The 18,432-nt window shown below is 37.4% G+C and overlaps 2 protein-coding genes across 3 annotated transcripts; one reads left to right on the forward strand and one right to left on the reverse strand.

The window, feature by feature from the left end:
- The first annotated feature begins 801 nt into the window (after positions 1-801).
- Positions 802-12,739, forward strand: LOC118268413 (uncharacterized). Its single transcript, XM_035582886.2, has 9 exons — positions 802-998; positions 7,823-7,954; positions 8,499-8,642; positions 9,008-9,228; positions 9,335-9,877; positions 9,956-10,297; positions 10,537-10,777; positions 11,582-11,881; positions 12,067-12,739. Exons 2-9 carry the CDS (start codon positions 7,843-7,845, stop codon positions 12,402-12,404), a joined length of 2,241 nt encoding a protein of 746 aa, XP_035438779.2. The 5' UTR covers positions 802-998; positions 7,823-7,842; the 3' UTR covers positions 12,405-12,739.
- A 716-nt stretch (positions 12,740-13,455) lies between these two features.
- On the reverse strand, positions 13,456-18,154 carry LOC118268584 (odorant receptor 85c). Of its 2 annotated transcripts, XM_050706273.1 has the most exons (9): positions 18,029-18,154; positions 17,319-17,577; positions 16,679-16,789; positions 15,994-16,229; positions 15,090-15,350; positions 14,462-14,564; positions 14,253-14,348; positions 13,782-13,937; positions 13,456-13,569 (listed from the first exon to the last, which is right to left on the reverse strand). In XM_050706273.1, the coding sequence occupies exons 1-9, from the start codon at positions 18,064-18,066 to the stop codon at positions 13,522-13,524; spliced, it is 1,308 nt and encodes a 435-aa protein (XP_050562230.1). In that variant the 5' UTR covers positions 18,067-18,154; the 3' UTR covers positions 13,456-13,521. The 2 variants fall into 2 exon arrangements, with proteins under 2 accessions (XP_050562230.1, XP_050562231.1); XM_050706274.1 differs by lacking the exon at positions 16,679-16,789 and having other exon boundaries at positions 13,507-13,569.
- Between the last annotated feature and the right edge of the window lie 278 nt (positions 18,155-18,432).

An 18,432-nucleotide genomic window follows, 5' to 3' on the forward strand; every position in this document is an offset into this window, starting at 1 on the left:
CATGAAATATAAATCTCAAAATGAAACGGGGTGAATGTGAAAAAACTAACTAAATAGAATTTAAAGAACAGGCATGCACCTACAAATACCTAAACCACTATCTAGGTAGGTACATTACAATGCCAAAAGTTATTGCTACGAGCTACAAAGGTAGCCTCGCTACGGCGTAGCAAAAACAAAGCTACAACCAAATATAAAATCTTATTAGAAAAATATTTCAATAGGATTAATCGAATAAAGGCAGCTAAAGAAATGTACAAAGAACATACCTACCTATAGCCTATAGGTGAAGTAGCTGAGTAATAAAATAATTTTATTATATACATTTGATAAATGGAGATTTCGTAATTATAATTATGTAATGGCATAATTAAAAGTAATAAACAAATAGGCCCGTTAAAAACTAAACGATGTGCCGATGGAAGAAACTAAAGGAATAGCATCGATACGTAAATAACGAAGTCTACCTAAATAAGCAGACAAAACAGTGCAGCAGGTAAGTAAAATGCAGTTAGCAACAGCATCAACCAGCGATTTCAGAGAAGCTGGGCTACAGTTGAAATATTTGTATGTTGATGTTAGATGCTACGTGGGTATAGAGTGTGGACTATCGACATAAAATCGAATTACGTATTCATCTAGTAGAAAAGTATAAACTCTCCACGGCTACTGTGTCATAGCTCACGACACAATCACCTCGTTTCTATAATTATTGATTTTACAATGACCAGTGGAGAACATTGTTAGTGTTTCCATTTGGACCTTGGTCGAGGAGTCGATAAGCGAGGGAATCACGTCTCGTTGTATCGGGCGGCGGGTGCGGCTGTGATGGCGGCGCGACTGGCCCGACCTACCGCGGCCCTCACTCGCCGACCGCACCGCGCCTGCGCCACACCGAGCGCGCCTCCCGCCATCTTTTCAAAACTTTACAAGTGACAATCGAAAATATCGAACGTTTGTGTTGCACTTTGATGACTTGACGGTGATAAAAATAAAAGGTTGGTCCATTTACTGTCTTATACTAATTCCATTCATTCATTAACTTCTGATAAACGGGAGAGAATGGTCACACTAATTGGTTAGCCACAGTTTCTCAGTTCATTTTCAAATAATTAATTATTTTGTGTATTTCTATTATGATACCTGTCAAACTGTAAACGTCTTTGTTGTGTTGACAAGCAATTCTCTGGAACCAAAGAGGTTCTCTTATACAACTGATATTTTAAATTATACTGTGCGTGCACTGTCCGTGGATTGACTCACATGTGCTGTGAACTAAAATAAAAATTAAATTATACAGTGAATCGACATTTATAAAGACATTCTACTTATTTATATCACAATATTTTCTTATTTGCACGTAATGCGGACGTCAGTGAATAAAATATAACTAAGCGTTACGTATTACAAAGGATGAGACAGTTTCGTGATACGTATAATTATCGCTTGCAACAGGGTCATATAGATAGGAGAGGAGTCAAGATGCTTGGACGTCAGCTTTCTAAATAAATATTTACCTATTTACTCGGCTGATTAGAAGTCCTTGTAGGAAACATAACCTTTGTTAGATACCTACACAAGTACACAGTGCCCTTAGTATGAGTTTGCTTTATGTTTCGATTACTTTAAACGTAAAGCAAACTTATACTAAGGGTACTGGACACTTCTCAAATAAGTAATAACAGAGCTTGCACAAATATTGTGGCAATAACTAGATTTATAATGGCATTATTTCTATTCATAACACGAAATATTCTAAAAATTCAGATATAAAGGAATAGTTTTACTTATCATAAACAAATATTTAATAAACATTCGGTCTGACCATTTAACTTCGTAATTAAGCAGTTTCGTATTTATTGTTTGGAAACAATGAGAATATAATTAACTCACTACAAGTTATTTGACGTAATAAATGAATTCATTTGAATATACGTAAATTGTTTTATTCCGTATCAAAGAAACCCGACCACCGTTTAGGTTTTAGAATAGGAATCCAAAACAAAGCGTAGGTATTAGTTTTACCTGTTTTTCATTGGTTTAAAAGTTTGGGTCAAAGTTACCCCCTAGGGTCAAATAAACCCGACTTACAGAGATGTTTAGCTACGTTTTTTAAAATAAGTATTAATCAAAAATAAACAAAAACCCAATTTCTGTCAGAAATCATTATAATACTACAATGACGAAATACGGTCAACAGCCAGAACGTAATAAAACATTGTTTTACTTTAAAAAACTGGGCAACATACTGAATAAACGTAATAGTAAAAATAGTACAATTAAAATGACGAAACTTGTCCAAACGTTTACTAAAACTGCTAAACACATAAATATTAATTATTATGCTATCGGCTAGCGTGTGTCGCGGAATGCTGCTAATGAATATGAGCCTCTAGCATGGCTTGAAACTAGTCGAGTTCCTCGTCAAACAGTTACGTGAGTAAGCCGATAACATATAATAAATTTAGTATGTCTCACGAAAGTTATAATAAAATTACACATAAATATTGTAAACAACTAATCTCAATAGAATACCTATTCCATTATCAGTGATTAAGATAACGTCAGTCGTCTTAATCTTGGCCGTTGACCTTTCTCAATTAATCATTCATGATAACCGAACGAATATTAACTATTTGTCGAAATACTCAATAATTTTATTATACATATTTGAACTACATATTTAATCGTGATTGTCTCGCAAGTCCAGTACCTAATTAGACACGAAATTTCTTTTTCTACAGTGGTTCAATTTTTTTATATTGGTGGTTCAATCAAAGTATTTTAAATCCAGAAACAACACAGGGTCTGAAATTGTATCTGATGTTTATTTGTTAGCCGTATTTGTTCTCCGGGGCTACGGACAACGTAACAAGTTACCGGGGCTCCGGCTCAAAGCAGGAGAAGGAACGGGTGGTTTGTAGTGAGTAAGAGTTTGACTCCCTCCTGCGTCACCCAAGGCGGGAGACGTCTTTGGATGATTTCCCCCCTTAAAAAAAGGCGTAGGTATTTGTTCTATAGAGTAGAATTAGGCGTTACTTTGCAGATACGTATCCATCTGTAGGAAATCTAGTTAAATTAAATAGTGGAGTATATATGGGCGGTGTACCTATGTTTTCATCATTAATGATCTAAGCGAATGACCTGAATGAACGTAATAGGCTGTAGGTATCGAATGTGTATACAGGAACTTAATTACTATGAAACTAAAAACGTTAGGTTAACCACATCCATTTCATTCCTGCTTACCACTAACAAAGACGTGATGTTACATAAATGTTAAAGATTTCTATCTTACGTAACCGATTAACAATAAAAAGTAGATCTAAAGAATTGGTTTTTTATTTAAAATAAAGTTTTTTGAAGCCCGTGTTTCCTCAAATTTTAACTAAACAATCTATGAGGTACATATTTACTACAAATTTTGAAAAATAAAATGTTGTTTTGTCTTGATAAAATGTTCTAATATTAACAATAATATTTAGTATTAGTCATTAGTCCTTTAAGTTGCGTATCCGACAGAGTCCTTTATTGTTACCAACATATTATATGTATAGTAACCTAACCAAATAAGGCCTATGCCCCAATAAAGCCTATTTTGAAAATTTCCCTCTTCCCGATGTCAAATGGTCGCCAAAGTTTGTAGAAGTGTGCATGCACATTACTTAACTAATTTGAGCACAGCAAGCAACCCGTACCGCGATTATGTTGGAACCTACAGACGAAAACAATCACGACGTGGAGCGCACTTTAGTTTTTATAAAATTCGAGTATCGTAAACTGTTAGTATTTTTATATTTATCAGTATACGACGTGCCATGTTTTGTCTGTATGACAATTATACATTTAGCCATCTCCTCACATAAGTGAAATAGCTATAATATCGGTGTATTTCATATAATCGTTGTTTTGTTTACCTATGTGCCATGTCCTAATAAAGCCTACAAAAAAAAGTGTAGGCCTTATTATGGCATAGTTGTTTTTCAGTAATTTCATAGAAAACGGATCACCAGCTTCTGTCAAAAATAAAGCCAATGGATTTTGCAAAAGATGGAAAACGCTGTTAAAATGGTAGAAAGGGGTAAACGGGGTGAATAGATACAGAAAAGGGGTGAATGGATATCGGGAAATTCTTCATAGTATCTATTCACCCTTCGAATTTTATGCACCCTGTTTAACCCGGTAGGCTGCTGCAGCCAGATATAACTTCCAAAGAAGTACGCATCATCTAAAGAGTGGTTTCTACTACACGAAAGCTAGGTCGGTCGCTAAATTGGCTACAGAACAAGAAGTTATTCTCATTCGTTTGACTAATGCTGGGGTACCGATGACTTCAAAGATGTTACTTGGGTATTACATGATGAGAAACTCGTTTAGCTTGATGTATAATGACGAAAATTAATTAATAAGATCTCATTACATTTACTTATAAGCATTGACAAAGTTTTGTTATAATTAAGAAGTTGAATACTTACTAGTTTTTATTGAGGCCTTATTAAGACATAGGGTTCCCAATAAGGCCAAAGTGACACTTTAGTTATTTGTGTTTACAAAATTGTAATTTTTGTTTCTAAAGCCATTTTGATTCCATTATTACAAAGTTTAATAAATAAATATAAGATTTTGAAATTATCAGCCCATTGTCATTTTAAACCTACGAGCTAGGCGGTAATAAAACTAAGGTAGGCCTTATTTGGTTAGGTTACCTTATAACAACTATATCACATTAAAGAAAGCAATTTTGATCTCTTTATTTATTTGTTTAGTTAAAGATTTTATGAATGAACGTAACCTTTCACCAAAGGTGGGAGAAAGTGAATGCTTTGGCCAGACATCAGTTCTCGACTGACCACAGTACACAAATGGCTACATTATAAAGCCTTAAACTAAATTAAATATATTTCGTTTGAAGTTTCGCGTTCTCTCAATTTATTCGGGTTAAGTAATTTGGGAATTATGTGCGAGTGTCGTGTTGTCTGCATAAAAAAGGGGATTTATAATTTCGTATAAGTAATTTCTAATCGTGTATGCTGGCTCTATTTGTTTGTCTGTAAAATGGATTTAGATAGTGATTTTTATCTGTGATTTATTTTAATTTTATTAAAAGTGGATACGGTGTTTATAAGTCATGCTTCGTGTGCTGATCCAAGTGAATTAACTTTAGATTATGTGGTCACATAACTAAGACGTTAAGTTAATTTTATTTAAAGTACTTTAGTGTTAGGTAATGTGTGTGAAACTTGAAACAAATATAAAAACAGGTATGTTTGATTAACGTAAGATCGGGTCTCTTTGACCCTATGGGGTGATTTCGACCCAAACTTTAAGACCAAAGAAAAACTAATATACACTTTGTTCTAAGTTTCAATGGCTCAAAGTTACACCATAGGGTCAAAAAACCAGATCTTATCGATAACTTAAATAATAATATACACTGCTTTATCTGTTAATATAAGATCACGCCAACGCTAGATACAAATTTAGACTTCATGATTTTCGTTTCAGTCATTAACCACCATAAGTGGCTTTTAATCGGTCAGTTATGTATGCATTAAAATCATCTTTATTCCATTCGTACATATTAAAATTACCTATATACTATACTAAAGGTACCTAACAAAGTACTGATCATTTTATGAGCCAATAATGTGTACCTAGTACCTACTCACACAACGAAGTGATTACATTTACATTAAAAAAACACTACAAGCGAATATTTCGCCGGTACGATATAACGATGTCGGTATTTCATAACAAAATATTGAGGGCAAGCCGGCCCACAACGCTATCTAATTAAAACTACTAGTACAATGAAATGTTAAACAATACTTAACACAATCACTCCCGATTTGTTTATAAACATACCAACAAAGATCCGGGTGAGAAAAACCCGGTAGATTATATAATTCATATCTTTTGTATAAAACTCTTATGAATTACTTATATCAGAGCGAGCGATGTAGGGTGCTTTTACACTATAGATGTGATATGCTACGTTGCTGTGGATGCGTTTGGCTTCCACCAAGAATATTCATTGGTACACATAGCTTGGCACTGGTGGAAACGGACTCAACTAAGCTATGTTTTTTTATATGGAAACATGCATGCTATGGCTGCGTGCTATGGATGTGTGCTATGGATGGCTTCCCTACTATCGATACATCGCATACTCAAGCTGCACATCTTCCTCGCACAGCTACTTTGCGGCCACGCATCTCCATAACACATCTTACAAGGACACATAGCTTAGTATCGGTGGAAACGGTCACATGATTTCACAGTATAGCTATTACATCTTCGTAGCATAGTTACGTAGCATATTTCTGGTAGAAAAGAACCCTTATACTCAAATCAGTGAAATTATCTTCTTCATGTCTCGTACGCAATACTCAATTGGTAATTTAAGAAAGATTACAATTGTTTATAAACTAAAGATTACGAGATTTACTCACGAATATTAATAGGTAACTATTAAAATTATTATACTTTTGCCTTATTATATCTAGACGTAGGTATTAAGCACTCTCCAGTGCCTACATTCACGTGACATTCATCAGCAATCATTATTAATGAAATTACGGTTAAATTAATTAAGATAGTGGCCTACTAATAATGTGAAATACTTATTATAACTAACTGCTAAATGTGTTGCTAGGCGCGAAACTCGAAAACGCAGCCATTTTTCTGCAAATACGCGAAAACGTTTTTAAAATAACACTTTTAAAGGGAATTGCCTTCTAAAATTAAATTGCGAGACCTTCTCCTAAGTCAGAATAATACTATGCTTAAAACTGCATCAAAATCGGTTCATCCAAACGCAAGATAATCGCGCACAAACGTACATACAAGCAGGTCAAACTGAGAACATCCCTATTTTTGAAGTTAGTTAAATAGAAAAACAACATCTATCAGACCAACAGATGAATAAATTGGAAAATCAAACACAACAACAATATTGTTTACCCGTCTAATTGTTTTCAATTCACTTCGTTGTTATCAACGATAGTTTAGAAACAACGCAACGAACCGAATCACATATGTACTATATAAGTATAAATAATGCACTAAGTACGTACTATAATGTGCACTTAGGACTGTACATGCACTTAATATTAAACAAGTGCTTATCCGAAACGATGACGCTGGATTTAAGTTTCCAATGATATTTAAAGGACTTTATATACCTAATTTATAACCGATGGAAGTGGAAACTATCGTTTTCTTTTTCTTCTCCTCTAATAATATCTTCTGATTTATTTCGTAGCGGGATCCAAGACAGTCATTCATGACGCGCCGGACTTCAGTGTTCCGATGTTTTTATGGTTGTATCTACTGTAGATCCTGGCTTACAGGATTTGCAGTGGTATGGGAGGATGCCACGTCCTCCCATACCGCTGCCCTGCCGCTAAGCTATCAGGTGGTCCCAAAAAAACAAATTTATGTAATGTTAACGTAATTTCTCCCATTTCTTTTCATACAGTTTTATCGAATTAAGATCTTAATGTTGTATCAAAATTACATGGTACGAATGTTGCTTAGATGGGTATAAATATCGTGTATTGTAAAGTAGATATAATTTTAGGGCTAGTAGACGAGTTAATGTCTCCTTAAAAAAATTACCTAAGGAGTTTTTAGTTATCAGTTCTAAATCTATCATAAGATGTGGAGAGTCTTTTACTAAACACTGAGCTCAAATCACCGACACGAACTATGCTATCATTAAGAATTAATAACCATATGTATGATTATGTTATCTCCTACAAAATTACGTCAGAAGACAATATAAATAGAGTGAAAATATATGAGTATCTATCTTATTCAGCTGACAGTCTTCACAAGAATATGATCGCAAAGAGAAGAGGCGTGCGCGCGCGCCTCGTGGACGAGTTCTACACGTACTGTGCGTTTTGGATCGCTGTGTCTGCCCTGCCTGTGCTTGCCGTTTCATATATTGGTAAGTTCTTCATATTAATCAGTCTGACTATAAAATTAATAAACATTTTTTATGGGATAAGTCAGTAAACGAGCGTAAGCATCACCTGATGCAATAGCATCGCCCATTGACACTTGAAACACCAGAGGCGTTACCAGTGCGTTGCCAGCCATTTGGGGGTTAGGACTTTAGGGGTTGGGAATCGGGAATAAGGAAGATTGGGAAGGGGGATTATTGGGCCTCCGCTTGTGTTTCGTTGTGTAACCTAAGTCACACAACGAAACACAAGCGTTGTTTCACGTCAGTTTTCTGTGAGCACTCTGGGCAACCCGGCCCAATCGTGCTGAAGCATGGCTCTCCCACACTTAAATAGCATGCCATGTTTATTTATTAACAGTCGATGCTGAACGACAAAATTGCCGGTGTCGTTTTTAACTCGGCGCAAATACTGATTTTATTTGAAAACAATACAAAACTAAACAGGAGAATCGAATCAAATACTCATGCTTAAACAGATATTGTGAATAAAGAAAATGCTTAAAGAAATATTGTTTTTCAATTCCAGTCGTACGAGTAAGCAAATACCTCTGGCTGAAGCTGCTATCCAGCAGGTATCCACACCTAGAATTTATATGGACAGACACAGTGCGCACTCTACTCGACACACATAGAAACCAAGGAATCATTAATGTTTTACTCTCTGTAAAAGGTATGTAACTTACTATATAGTGTAATTTATAATATAAGGACTTTTAAGGGTTTTAGAATTAACATAATAAGTACAAGGAAGCTTCACAGAAATTTGCATAACATTCATCGTGACACCAAAATGTGCAATGCCTTTTTACATCGTTAGGTTCTGTGCACAATTGCACATTTACCTACATTAACAGGACAACTTAAATTTATATGTGTATAAGTAAATGGACAAGCATACACTAATATTAGCTGATTAAGAAGTTAGTAGGGAAAAGCCTACATAGACTGTTCAACATTGAACAGTGGCCTATTAATTACGGATGACCAGATGATACTGCTAATAACCATCCAATAACCCAATCCTTTCCACTCCAGGCACATTAGACCCTGAACAAATAAAGAATCATTTAACTGACCATGTGATCAACAAACGGGATAAGAATGATGGCCTCATGTTCCCGAGACTTCGGCACCAGCTGGTGTCCAGATGGGGAAACTACGCGTGGGATCCCAGTGTGGTCTTCAGACCTGAGAACCACTTCATCGTGGCGAGCGCTGTGTATCGAGGGCGGCAAGTCGGCGAGCATAATATTCAGGTAAGATTGCTCATCATTAAACGTAAATTTTATTGGAAAATACCAAAATTCTTTCAGTTTTTCCTATGTCAATATGTAACTAATCATAAACTGCTTTCGTTTTCAGGAATACGTGAGCGATATAGTATCAAAATACTTCGCGAGCGACCAATCTCCGTGGCAGTACATTGTCATACCATGCGTGTCTGCAGAACCGAAGTACTACATTCTAGTCCGCGTACATCACCTCCTGCTCTCAGGGAAGAAGTCCCTGAACATCGGAGACTTGCTCCTCATGGAACAGATCAACCCTTCTGACAGAATCATTGTATCACCGACAGAGTATACACAACAGAGTCCATTAACTCAATTGTCTCCTTCGCCATCAGCTATTCCAGAGCTATGGGGCAAAGTCAATGAGAACCTATCGAACGCTTGGAATGAGTTCGTATCAGAATACGACCCAGTAGAAAGTCCGAGAGCCCTCAAAACTCTGCCTGGAGCATTCCACGTGGCAGGTCTAGTCCTAATAGCAACTGTGAGTGCATTGAGAGAACTTAACAAGAAGTCTAATGGCAGAGATACGTCTTCAGAAGCTCCTGTCACTGCACTCACACTTTTAGCAGCAATCCAAAGAGAATGTAACAGAAGAAATTTGACTATACCAAAGGTAAGACACAATTGTATGAAATAATCTAGCAGGCCTTTAAAAATCTAGTTTCTTTACTCAAAAACATTTCATTCACAGATAATCATATCACCACTAATAACAGCAGACCCTAGAAAATGGCCGGGAATGGCAATCGGTGCAATATTCACGTCACTGCGCCAGTTCTTTGTACTGCCGCTTCGTGTTCGCAACGAACTGATTGCTCTGAACGAGTTACGGAGTTGTGGTCATGCGAGACAACCAGACACCCTGACGTGGAAGTATGCAGAGCTTGCGCAGCTGTGCGTGGCTGCTGTCAGTGAGGCTTGCCAAGGAGTGCTTGAAGTGTATCGTGCTCCTGCCAGACTTTGGACTGATACGATCGGGGCTGACGATGGAAACCGACATGTGCTGCAGACCGTGTCTTTGTGCGGGAGAAAGGTAACTTGAGTGTAACTTTTGAATTCTATACAAAGTTTTATAGAATAATATTGCCCTTAGAATACATACATCAAAGTTGTACACGGTAAAAATTCTGCTTAAAATACATATTGTAAATGTTTTACCTGATCAAATATATTAAAAATCTTTAAGGACACTATGCTATAAATGATAAAAAATGGAATGTCGACATAATTAGACATAGAAATAAAGTTACTTAATCACTTATCATCAATCAGGTAACAGCATGGTCGCGGCCCGTGCCCCGAGCGGGAGTGGAGCGCGCAGCTCGAGCACTGGACGTATCTTCAACCGACATAGCACTGTTCGCCGTCACAGAAGCCTTGAGGGCTTTCTTCGACAACTCCCAGTCACATTCACCAGAAACTGTTCTCACAACCGCCCGAGCAGCACATGAGGACTTCCTTTACACCTTCGCCGAGGGACACGGCAAGAGTTATAAGAAGTCACAAACTGGAGGTGAGCATTTAATATGGTTTCATTTACACTTTACACTACATTCACACTCACTCATTGTTAAACAAAAACTGTAAAATATAACACATAGTTTGCACTATAATTTCACTATTTCCCGGTCGGACGTCGAGTGCAGAGCAGAAGGGAGCTTTCTGGCAGAAAAGTCTCCTAATATACATATCACTTCGCTTAACACTTGAAATGACAGAATCATTATGGAGTGCTTGAAGCTCCAAGCAACATGTGACACATCATTTCATACATTGTACGTTATTAAAATTAAATGTGATTATGATGAAAACTATAAATGGAAGCCATAAAGTACTGGACCCGAAAAAATCTTTAATATTTTTTTTTATTAAATCCGTCCTCAACATTTTCTTTTAATCCATATCTACAGTCCATCTGTTTAGGAAATTCATCATCATCATCATATCAGCCACAAGACGTCCACCGCTGAACATAGGCCTTCCCCATCTAGGTTAGTTAGGAAATAATTAAATGTAAACAATCTTTGCACAACTTTTATACGAACAATTTGATTTAAATAAAAGAAATAATGTCCGCAAAGTAATTTTAAAGTCAAACTGTTGGTTCATTCTAGCCGGCCAATCAGCGCCGAACGCGCTCTTGATTGCGTTAAATGTGCAGCAAACTCGTACTAAGTTTCAGATAAAGTTACTTTTCAAATGACTTTATTTTAATTTGTTCAAAACATTGTTCATATAAAACTTGTGCCAAGATTTACCTTTAGTTAACTACCTAAGCTGACAGAGTATAATATATAACTAATATTTTTTTACACAGGTATGGTATGTCTGTCACTAACGCCGGGCGCATCACCGCGCCGTGTGAGTGCTGTAGTGCGGCGCGCATGCGAGCGACAACGCGCGCTCGCGGCAGGCTGGGCGGCGCAAGCGCGATTTGGAGCGTTGACGCGCGCTATACCCTCACCGGTAGCACGTCTGATTCTCAACCTGGTGTCGCGACGCTATGCACTCTCTTACGCCGAGATTGACGCGCCGCCTCACACGCCTCCACGACAAACGCTGTGGGGACAAGAGGTCGATGCCGTCGTGTACTGGAGACCTCCACAAGCGAATATAAGTAAGTATTAACTTGTTGAATGTTACGTCTTTAAATGTTTAATATCTTTCAAAATATTCGTAGAGGTAATAATACTTTTTATAGTTTCCAATCCAACCGTATGATAACTCTTACTGTTAGATGAAAGTAGGTAGTTGCTATTACTAGCTTATTTTTTTCTAACGATATTCGATTTATTATTCCAGGTATGTCTCTAACGGTGATCCAGTACGCGGACACCGTGCGTCTAGCAGTAATGGCCGACGCGCGGCTGGTGCCGTCTCACATCATCCCGGCCACTCGCTGGCCCACCGCTATCGAACAACTAGTCGCTAAGATCGACCAGGAAATTGCCAAGATCACTGCTAGAGCGCACCTTGCCGCTGGGACTGTACCGCAGATTATCACTCCAGAAGAGGTACCAAGCACTAGCGCGGAGAGTCAAGAAGATACAGAAGATGCAGAAGACTCTGGAGATACCTTACGACCTCCGCCGACTACGGCAGTGAGCCCACCTCCAATGCGCCGACGTATAGCCAACTAGTTCAATCACTAGCTTCTAGCTAAGCGAAGTAAATTCAATACAGTCGAGTGGCACTACGCCACACCGGGGCAGGAATTTACCAAGTTACCGACACGAGATTGAAGCAAATAGGTGGAAAGTGGACGTACAGACTCATCATGTAAACGATGAGATGACTGCTAGTTATATACAACCGTGATAAATTGTGTGTTTATCTATATTATTATATTGACATTCGAGAGTACCTAATTACGTAAGTTGTTATTATATCTGATGTTACGAAACTGTGATCATGTCAATGTCAATTGTTAGTTAGTTATGACATTTATTATTGTTTTTAATAAAAGTAGAAAATATTTTCGTTTTTATTTCAGCCCTTTCATTAGACAATATTCTAAATTATGTTATTATTCAGCATCCCTTAAGTTATAAAGACTAATGTGTAATACATTTTGCTACTTGGAATGAATTGCATGCCTATTTTCTCACACTCATTAATAATTCAACATCAATTACAAGGCCGATCGTAATTATTTTATAGAATAAAACTTCAAAGGAAACAAGACATGTAGAATACTTTATTAACGTGTTAACATTGTACATTAAAACTTAATGACTAAAATTCAATTAAATAGTTGTCAGAAAATTGACATGAATACTCTCCTACATTGCGCATATCACTAAAACAACAATAAAATTCGTGGAGCATTGCTCATAATTTGGTAACAGACTTGTAGCACTCGTACCGATGCATAGTCAGGCTACACAATGCTACCGACTGTGGCGACATTGGCGTAGTAGCACTCGTAGCGTTGCATTGTCAGGTTACGCGATGCTACGAATTGTGGCTACGTTTACTACATATGCGTAGTAGCACTCGTAGCGTGGCGTAGTCAGGTTACGCAATGCTACGAATTGTGGCTACGTATACTACATATGCGTAGTAGCACTCGTAGCGTTACGTAGTGAGATCAAGGTATGCTACGAGTTACGGGTAGTGAGTTTCAAGTAGTTTTGCAGCAGTAAATGAAATGTCTAAACGTGCAATATAATATTAATAGTACTTGCATTGCAGTGCGTAATATCAATACAAGAAATATTATAAACACTAGTTAATAAATACGTAGAGACATCTTTTTTAAAATGTGCGTAAGAAAGCGAAATATGAGAACGACGTCTTTAGAATCTGAAAGCAAGAAAAAAATATTAATTATAAAAACATATTTTACTTTTTACCATAATTTGGTTCTACTTCTAGCATATAGTTAACTAGTTTTTAACCGTGGATTTCAGTCTAGTACCTTCTCCGTAGGTAATACCAACTATGTATAATTAAGTACTTATACGAAATTGCACTTTAAGTTAAAGATATAAGGTACATTATAGAACAAAGCTTACCGAAGCCATAGTGGTGACTCCTACATCGACCAAGCCTCCTGCTTTCACATGGATTGGCTCCTGGACTTTTATGAGGAATATTAGTACAGTCCTACGATTCTTAGTATCCATGTACTCCCAAGGCATTTTGTATACCGCGTCCTTTAATTTCTCACTCTGCAAGTGTGAAATTGATGTGCATGAAAAATAAGTTATTGAGATGCTTATTTTCAATTACCAATAGTCATAAGAAAGACTACTAAGCAAAAGATTATATTGCCTGAAGCGGTTGCTATCGCGGTTGCATAATACATTGGAAAAGCTACCAGTAACCGCGCTGTTGACTTAGGCGTACCTGAGACTCATAAACGTACTGCAGTGTACTTCGGCACGTTCATAAGCGTTGCTTAAGAAATTGTGCCTGTTGTACTAGGATCACAAGTGAGTGAAAATATTTCGGGAAAAGAGGTAAAATATATAAAAAGAAATTACCATTGTGCCGATAGTTTCGAAAATAATTGATAGTAGAACCAGCTCGCCAAACATAATTATGGTCAATGGTAAGTAACGCGACAGGGCTGCAGCCGTCTGTGATGAAAATATAGATTTTTATTATAAGTTAACTTTACATAGTTGTACTTTTATTTAAAACGGTAAATTACAAATACCAATGTCTAAGTTCAATATCAGAAAAACCTTACCATTTGCGAACACTCAAGTAAGAGCAGACAACCAGTGATTTGATGGAAAGAGTAATATATGAAGAGCGCCATTCCAAATGCATCTGACATGTTGTTTGTGAAGCTGAAAGATGTTCAAGAAATAACAATACTGACATTTGCTCAAATCTGATTGGTTACCACCATATATGTACGCAGAGTCAGTTAGGCTTCTCAATCCTCATACAAATTCACCTACCGTTATTTGTAGGTTGCATGCATTCGTCAAATAACGCGTCATGGACATTAGGCCTTAATGGTAACTTGAGTCAGTCCTTAGCAAAAAACTCGTTACTAAAGAATATTCAACCATTAAATGTCTCACGAATTTTTCTGCCACGAGGCAGAAAGATTCGTGCTTTCTCATAACTGTGGAATTAACTGTCGATGGCGGTATTTCCGAACCAATACGACCTTCAAACCTTCAAGAAAAAAGTCCTCCTTTTTAATAGGTCGGTGACAGACCTGTGACTCCTCTAGTATTGATGGTAAGCGATTAGCGCCGCCAATGGATACCCATTGGCGGCGCTGATCGCTTACCCCCAGGTTCCATAAAAAAGTTAATAGACCAAGAGAAATAAGAATCAAAATTACATATTTAAAAACTCACTCAACAATCAACATGTGGTACTGTATGCATTCCTTCAACTTGACAGCAACCTCTTCCAATTCACTCTCTGAGTACATTTCGGACCCTATAATCCTCCCGCTTCTCTCCTCCCCCTCTGCATCAACGACTTCTGATGCCGGTCGAGGAAAGTGATCGAGGTTGTAAATGAGTATTTTGAAATGGCCCCATAGATTGAAGATCATCAGACAGAGGAACAGGTCGAACATGGAGACGCTGCTGCCACATAATACTGTGCCGTACCTTGAATGGTGGCGGAGAAAGTAAATCATTAGACTATGATTAAGAAGTGATGACAAACTTAGAAGACAGAGGAATGTTCATATTTTTATAATTAGTTTCTTTGACTGGCGACAAGAAACTGTTCAAGGTAAATTCACCACTAATTTCCTACTCAATTTCTTTGACTGGCGACAAGAAACTGTTCAAGGTAAATCCTCCATTAAAACACCTTCCTTACTGACCAACCCGCTCCAGCTCCTGGCTCGTGGCGGGTTTTTTTTAAGGGCATAAATCATCCAATAACTTCCCCCGCTTTGGGCGAGGCAAGAGGGAGTGTCAGACTCTTACTGACTAAAAACCACCCCGTTTCTACTCCTGCTTTTCGAGCCGCTCACTTAAATTTATATGACGTGCTGAAGAGTTATTCATTATCATTTACTATCTACCATTTATCAGATGAGTTTTTTTTTTAAAGTTGCCCCACGCAGACCAGTAACAACAATTTGTGGATCACACAAAGAGTTACTCGTGGGGGAATCGGACCGCTACACGTTGCCCGACAGCCAGTTGCCTAGGCACCAAACCAACCGTTCAGACAATGCAACCTATTCTAGTTCTACCTAGTCTTCAAAATATAGTATTATTAATAGATTCAGACATTTACCAGCCACTAAGAGTCGCAACAAGATATCCTTTGAAGTTAGTTTCAAAGTTCCACGGATACAGACAAGAAATGGCTTGTTCATACGTTTTGTTCTGTAACGTATCGAACGATTCAAAGTTACCGGCAGCGTAGTTATTGTACATGGGTATCAGGTTGAAGAGGCACGCCGCTATGGACAGCATTATGCTCACGTACACCGCTGAGAAATATGATATTCTGTGTACTGTTATGTGTATCTGAAATTAAGAAGATTGGTACAACTTTCATGGCATTTTCTTATGTTTTATGTTATGTAGGTAGGTGACTAAAGGTGACTAAAGGATAGTCTCCAAAAATATTAAAAAGTCTACGTCACGCCTTTTATCCGCAAGATGGTTGGCAGAGGTGCACCTATACGGCACTTAATGCCACTATACAATGGGCACTTTTCACCATTTTGTGTACAAGCAAGTAAGCCTATATTGCCATATACTGAGCACAATTCCAGATTCCATGCTACTACTGAGAAATTTTCGAAAATCCGAAAAAAGCCCAGTAATACTTTACCCGATCCGAGAATCGAACTCGAAACCCTTGTCGCAATTGCGACCACTCGACCAACGAGGCAGTCAAATTGAAAAGTGAAATAAGAAATACGAAACATCGTGCTCTAATTAACTTTTAGAGCACTATTTATAGTACTTACGCTCATAGCATAATCAGATTTGTCCTTGAAATAGAACAGATGAACTTTTTGTATGAATATCTTTGCTACGGCTCGATACTTTTTTGAGAGGCATAGAGTAAATGCTCGCGACTGTAACAAGCAAGATCATTATTAACTCTTTTCCTATACTTATTATACTCTTTGCTCTTTAACCACTCGCAGTGAAAGTCACGAGCCGCGTGTGAGTCAAAGAGTAGGTAACTTAAGAGACCCTTAGTACAAGTTTGCTTTAAGTTGAACATGAACGAAATGAGATCACGTTCGGTGCTCTGATTGGCAGTATTTAAAGCCTGTGGCGCATAGTCGTTACAATACATAGTCGTAAGTGAATTCCTTTCTGCCTCACACAGCAAAACTGGCATGACCTGTCGCTGGCGTTTTCCGAACTGATATGTTCTTCAAACATTCAGGAAAATAGCGTACCTATTCTTAAAAAGCCGGCAGTTACAAACACCTCTCTGGTGTTGTGAGTATCCATGAGTGGCGCTGGTCGCTTACCATCAGGTATCTGTGCAGGCGATCTGATTGGTACTACTTTAAACGTAAAGCCAACTCGTACTAACGGTTCTGTATACTCGTTTGCCTCCTAATTCCATAAAAAAATAACAACAAAACTCACAGTAGACAACATATTCATAAGTAACACTATATACAGCTGTCCAAGTTCCAAAAATCCAAATCTATGAGCGTTCTTCTTCAAATAAGCTACGCCTAAAGCCAAATATATTAAGGAAAGTATAGTGTTGTAGTACGCATGACCCATCCCTTCAATCATTAAGGTCTTCTCGCCTAGCGCCTTGCCAGGCCACCCACTTATAATGCGGAGAACAAAACGCAGTACTTTCATGTATTTGTAGTCCATAGGACCGGTGATGCCTCTGGAAAAGTTTAGAATAAGTGATCGTTAGTAGGTAGACGTATTGAAATACGACGAATACGAGTACCATTTCCGTATGTGAGATAAATTATGTTTAAATTCTAAAATTTTTTGGTATTCATTTCAATATGTGGTGTAGTCAAAATACATGCAAAATAATCTGATTTTTAGGGGCGACAATCATCCAATGACTTCTGATTTTTTAAGGAGGAACAATCATCCAATGTTTTCTCCCACCTTGGGTGAGGCGAGAGAGCGTATCAGACTCTTACTGACTAAAAACCACTCCGGTCCTTCTCCTACTTTGAGCCAGAGCTCCGGTAACCTATTACGTTGTCCACAGCTCCAGAAATAATCTGATTTTGAAGTCCCAATCGCAGTTGAGAGTGATCACATTAAGCTGGCTAAGTTTTAATAATAATATTGAACAAATATGGTAATTTAATACTTACACGACGGCATCACCCGCATACGTATCCAAGCTAAACATTTTTACTTATTTGTAAGACAATTACTACTGAACACTACAATGTGAACTGCAGAAGAAATACATTCTATACAATAAAATATGATATTACGTATATTTTAATATAAAACAAGGTCCTTGAACAGTAATTTACACTTCACTTGCATGTCATATAATGATATAGTCTGCAATATTTTCACACCTAATTAGAAACATATGAAAGAGAATTTATAATATAAGTTATTACGCATTTAATAAGAATCAATTGTCACCGTTTCAAGGAAAGTAATGTTATTTTCATTTATATTAAACTAGTCTTTTAACCGCGGCTTCAGTTAAGTATAAAAATGTAAAGTCAAATTTATTAAAATCGGTTCAGTTGTAAAGTGC

This window comes from Spodoptera frugiperda, chromosome 29 (assembly GCF_023101765.2).
Source record: "Spodoptera frugiperda isolate SF20-4 chromosome 29, AGI-APGP_CSIRO_Sfru_2.0, whole genome shotgun sequence".
NCBI classification, from domain to species: Eukaryota; Metazoa; Arthropoda; class Insecta; order Lepidoptera; family Noctuidae; genus Spodoptera; species Spodoptera frugiperda.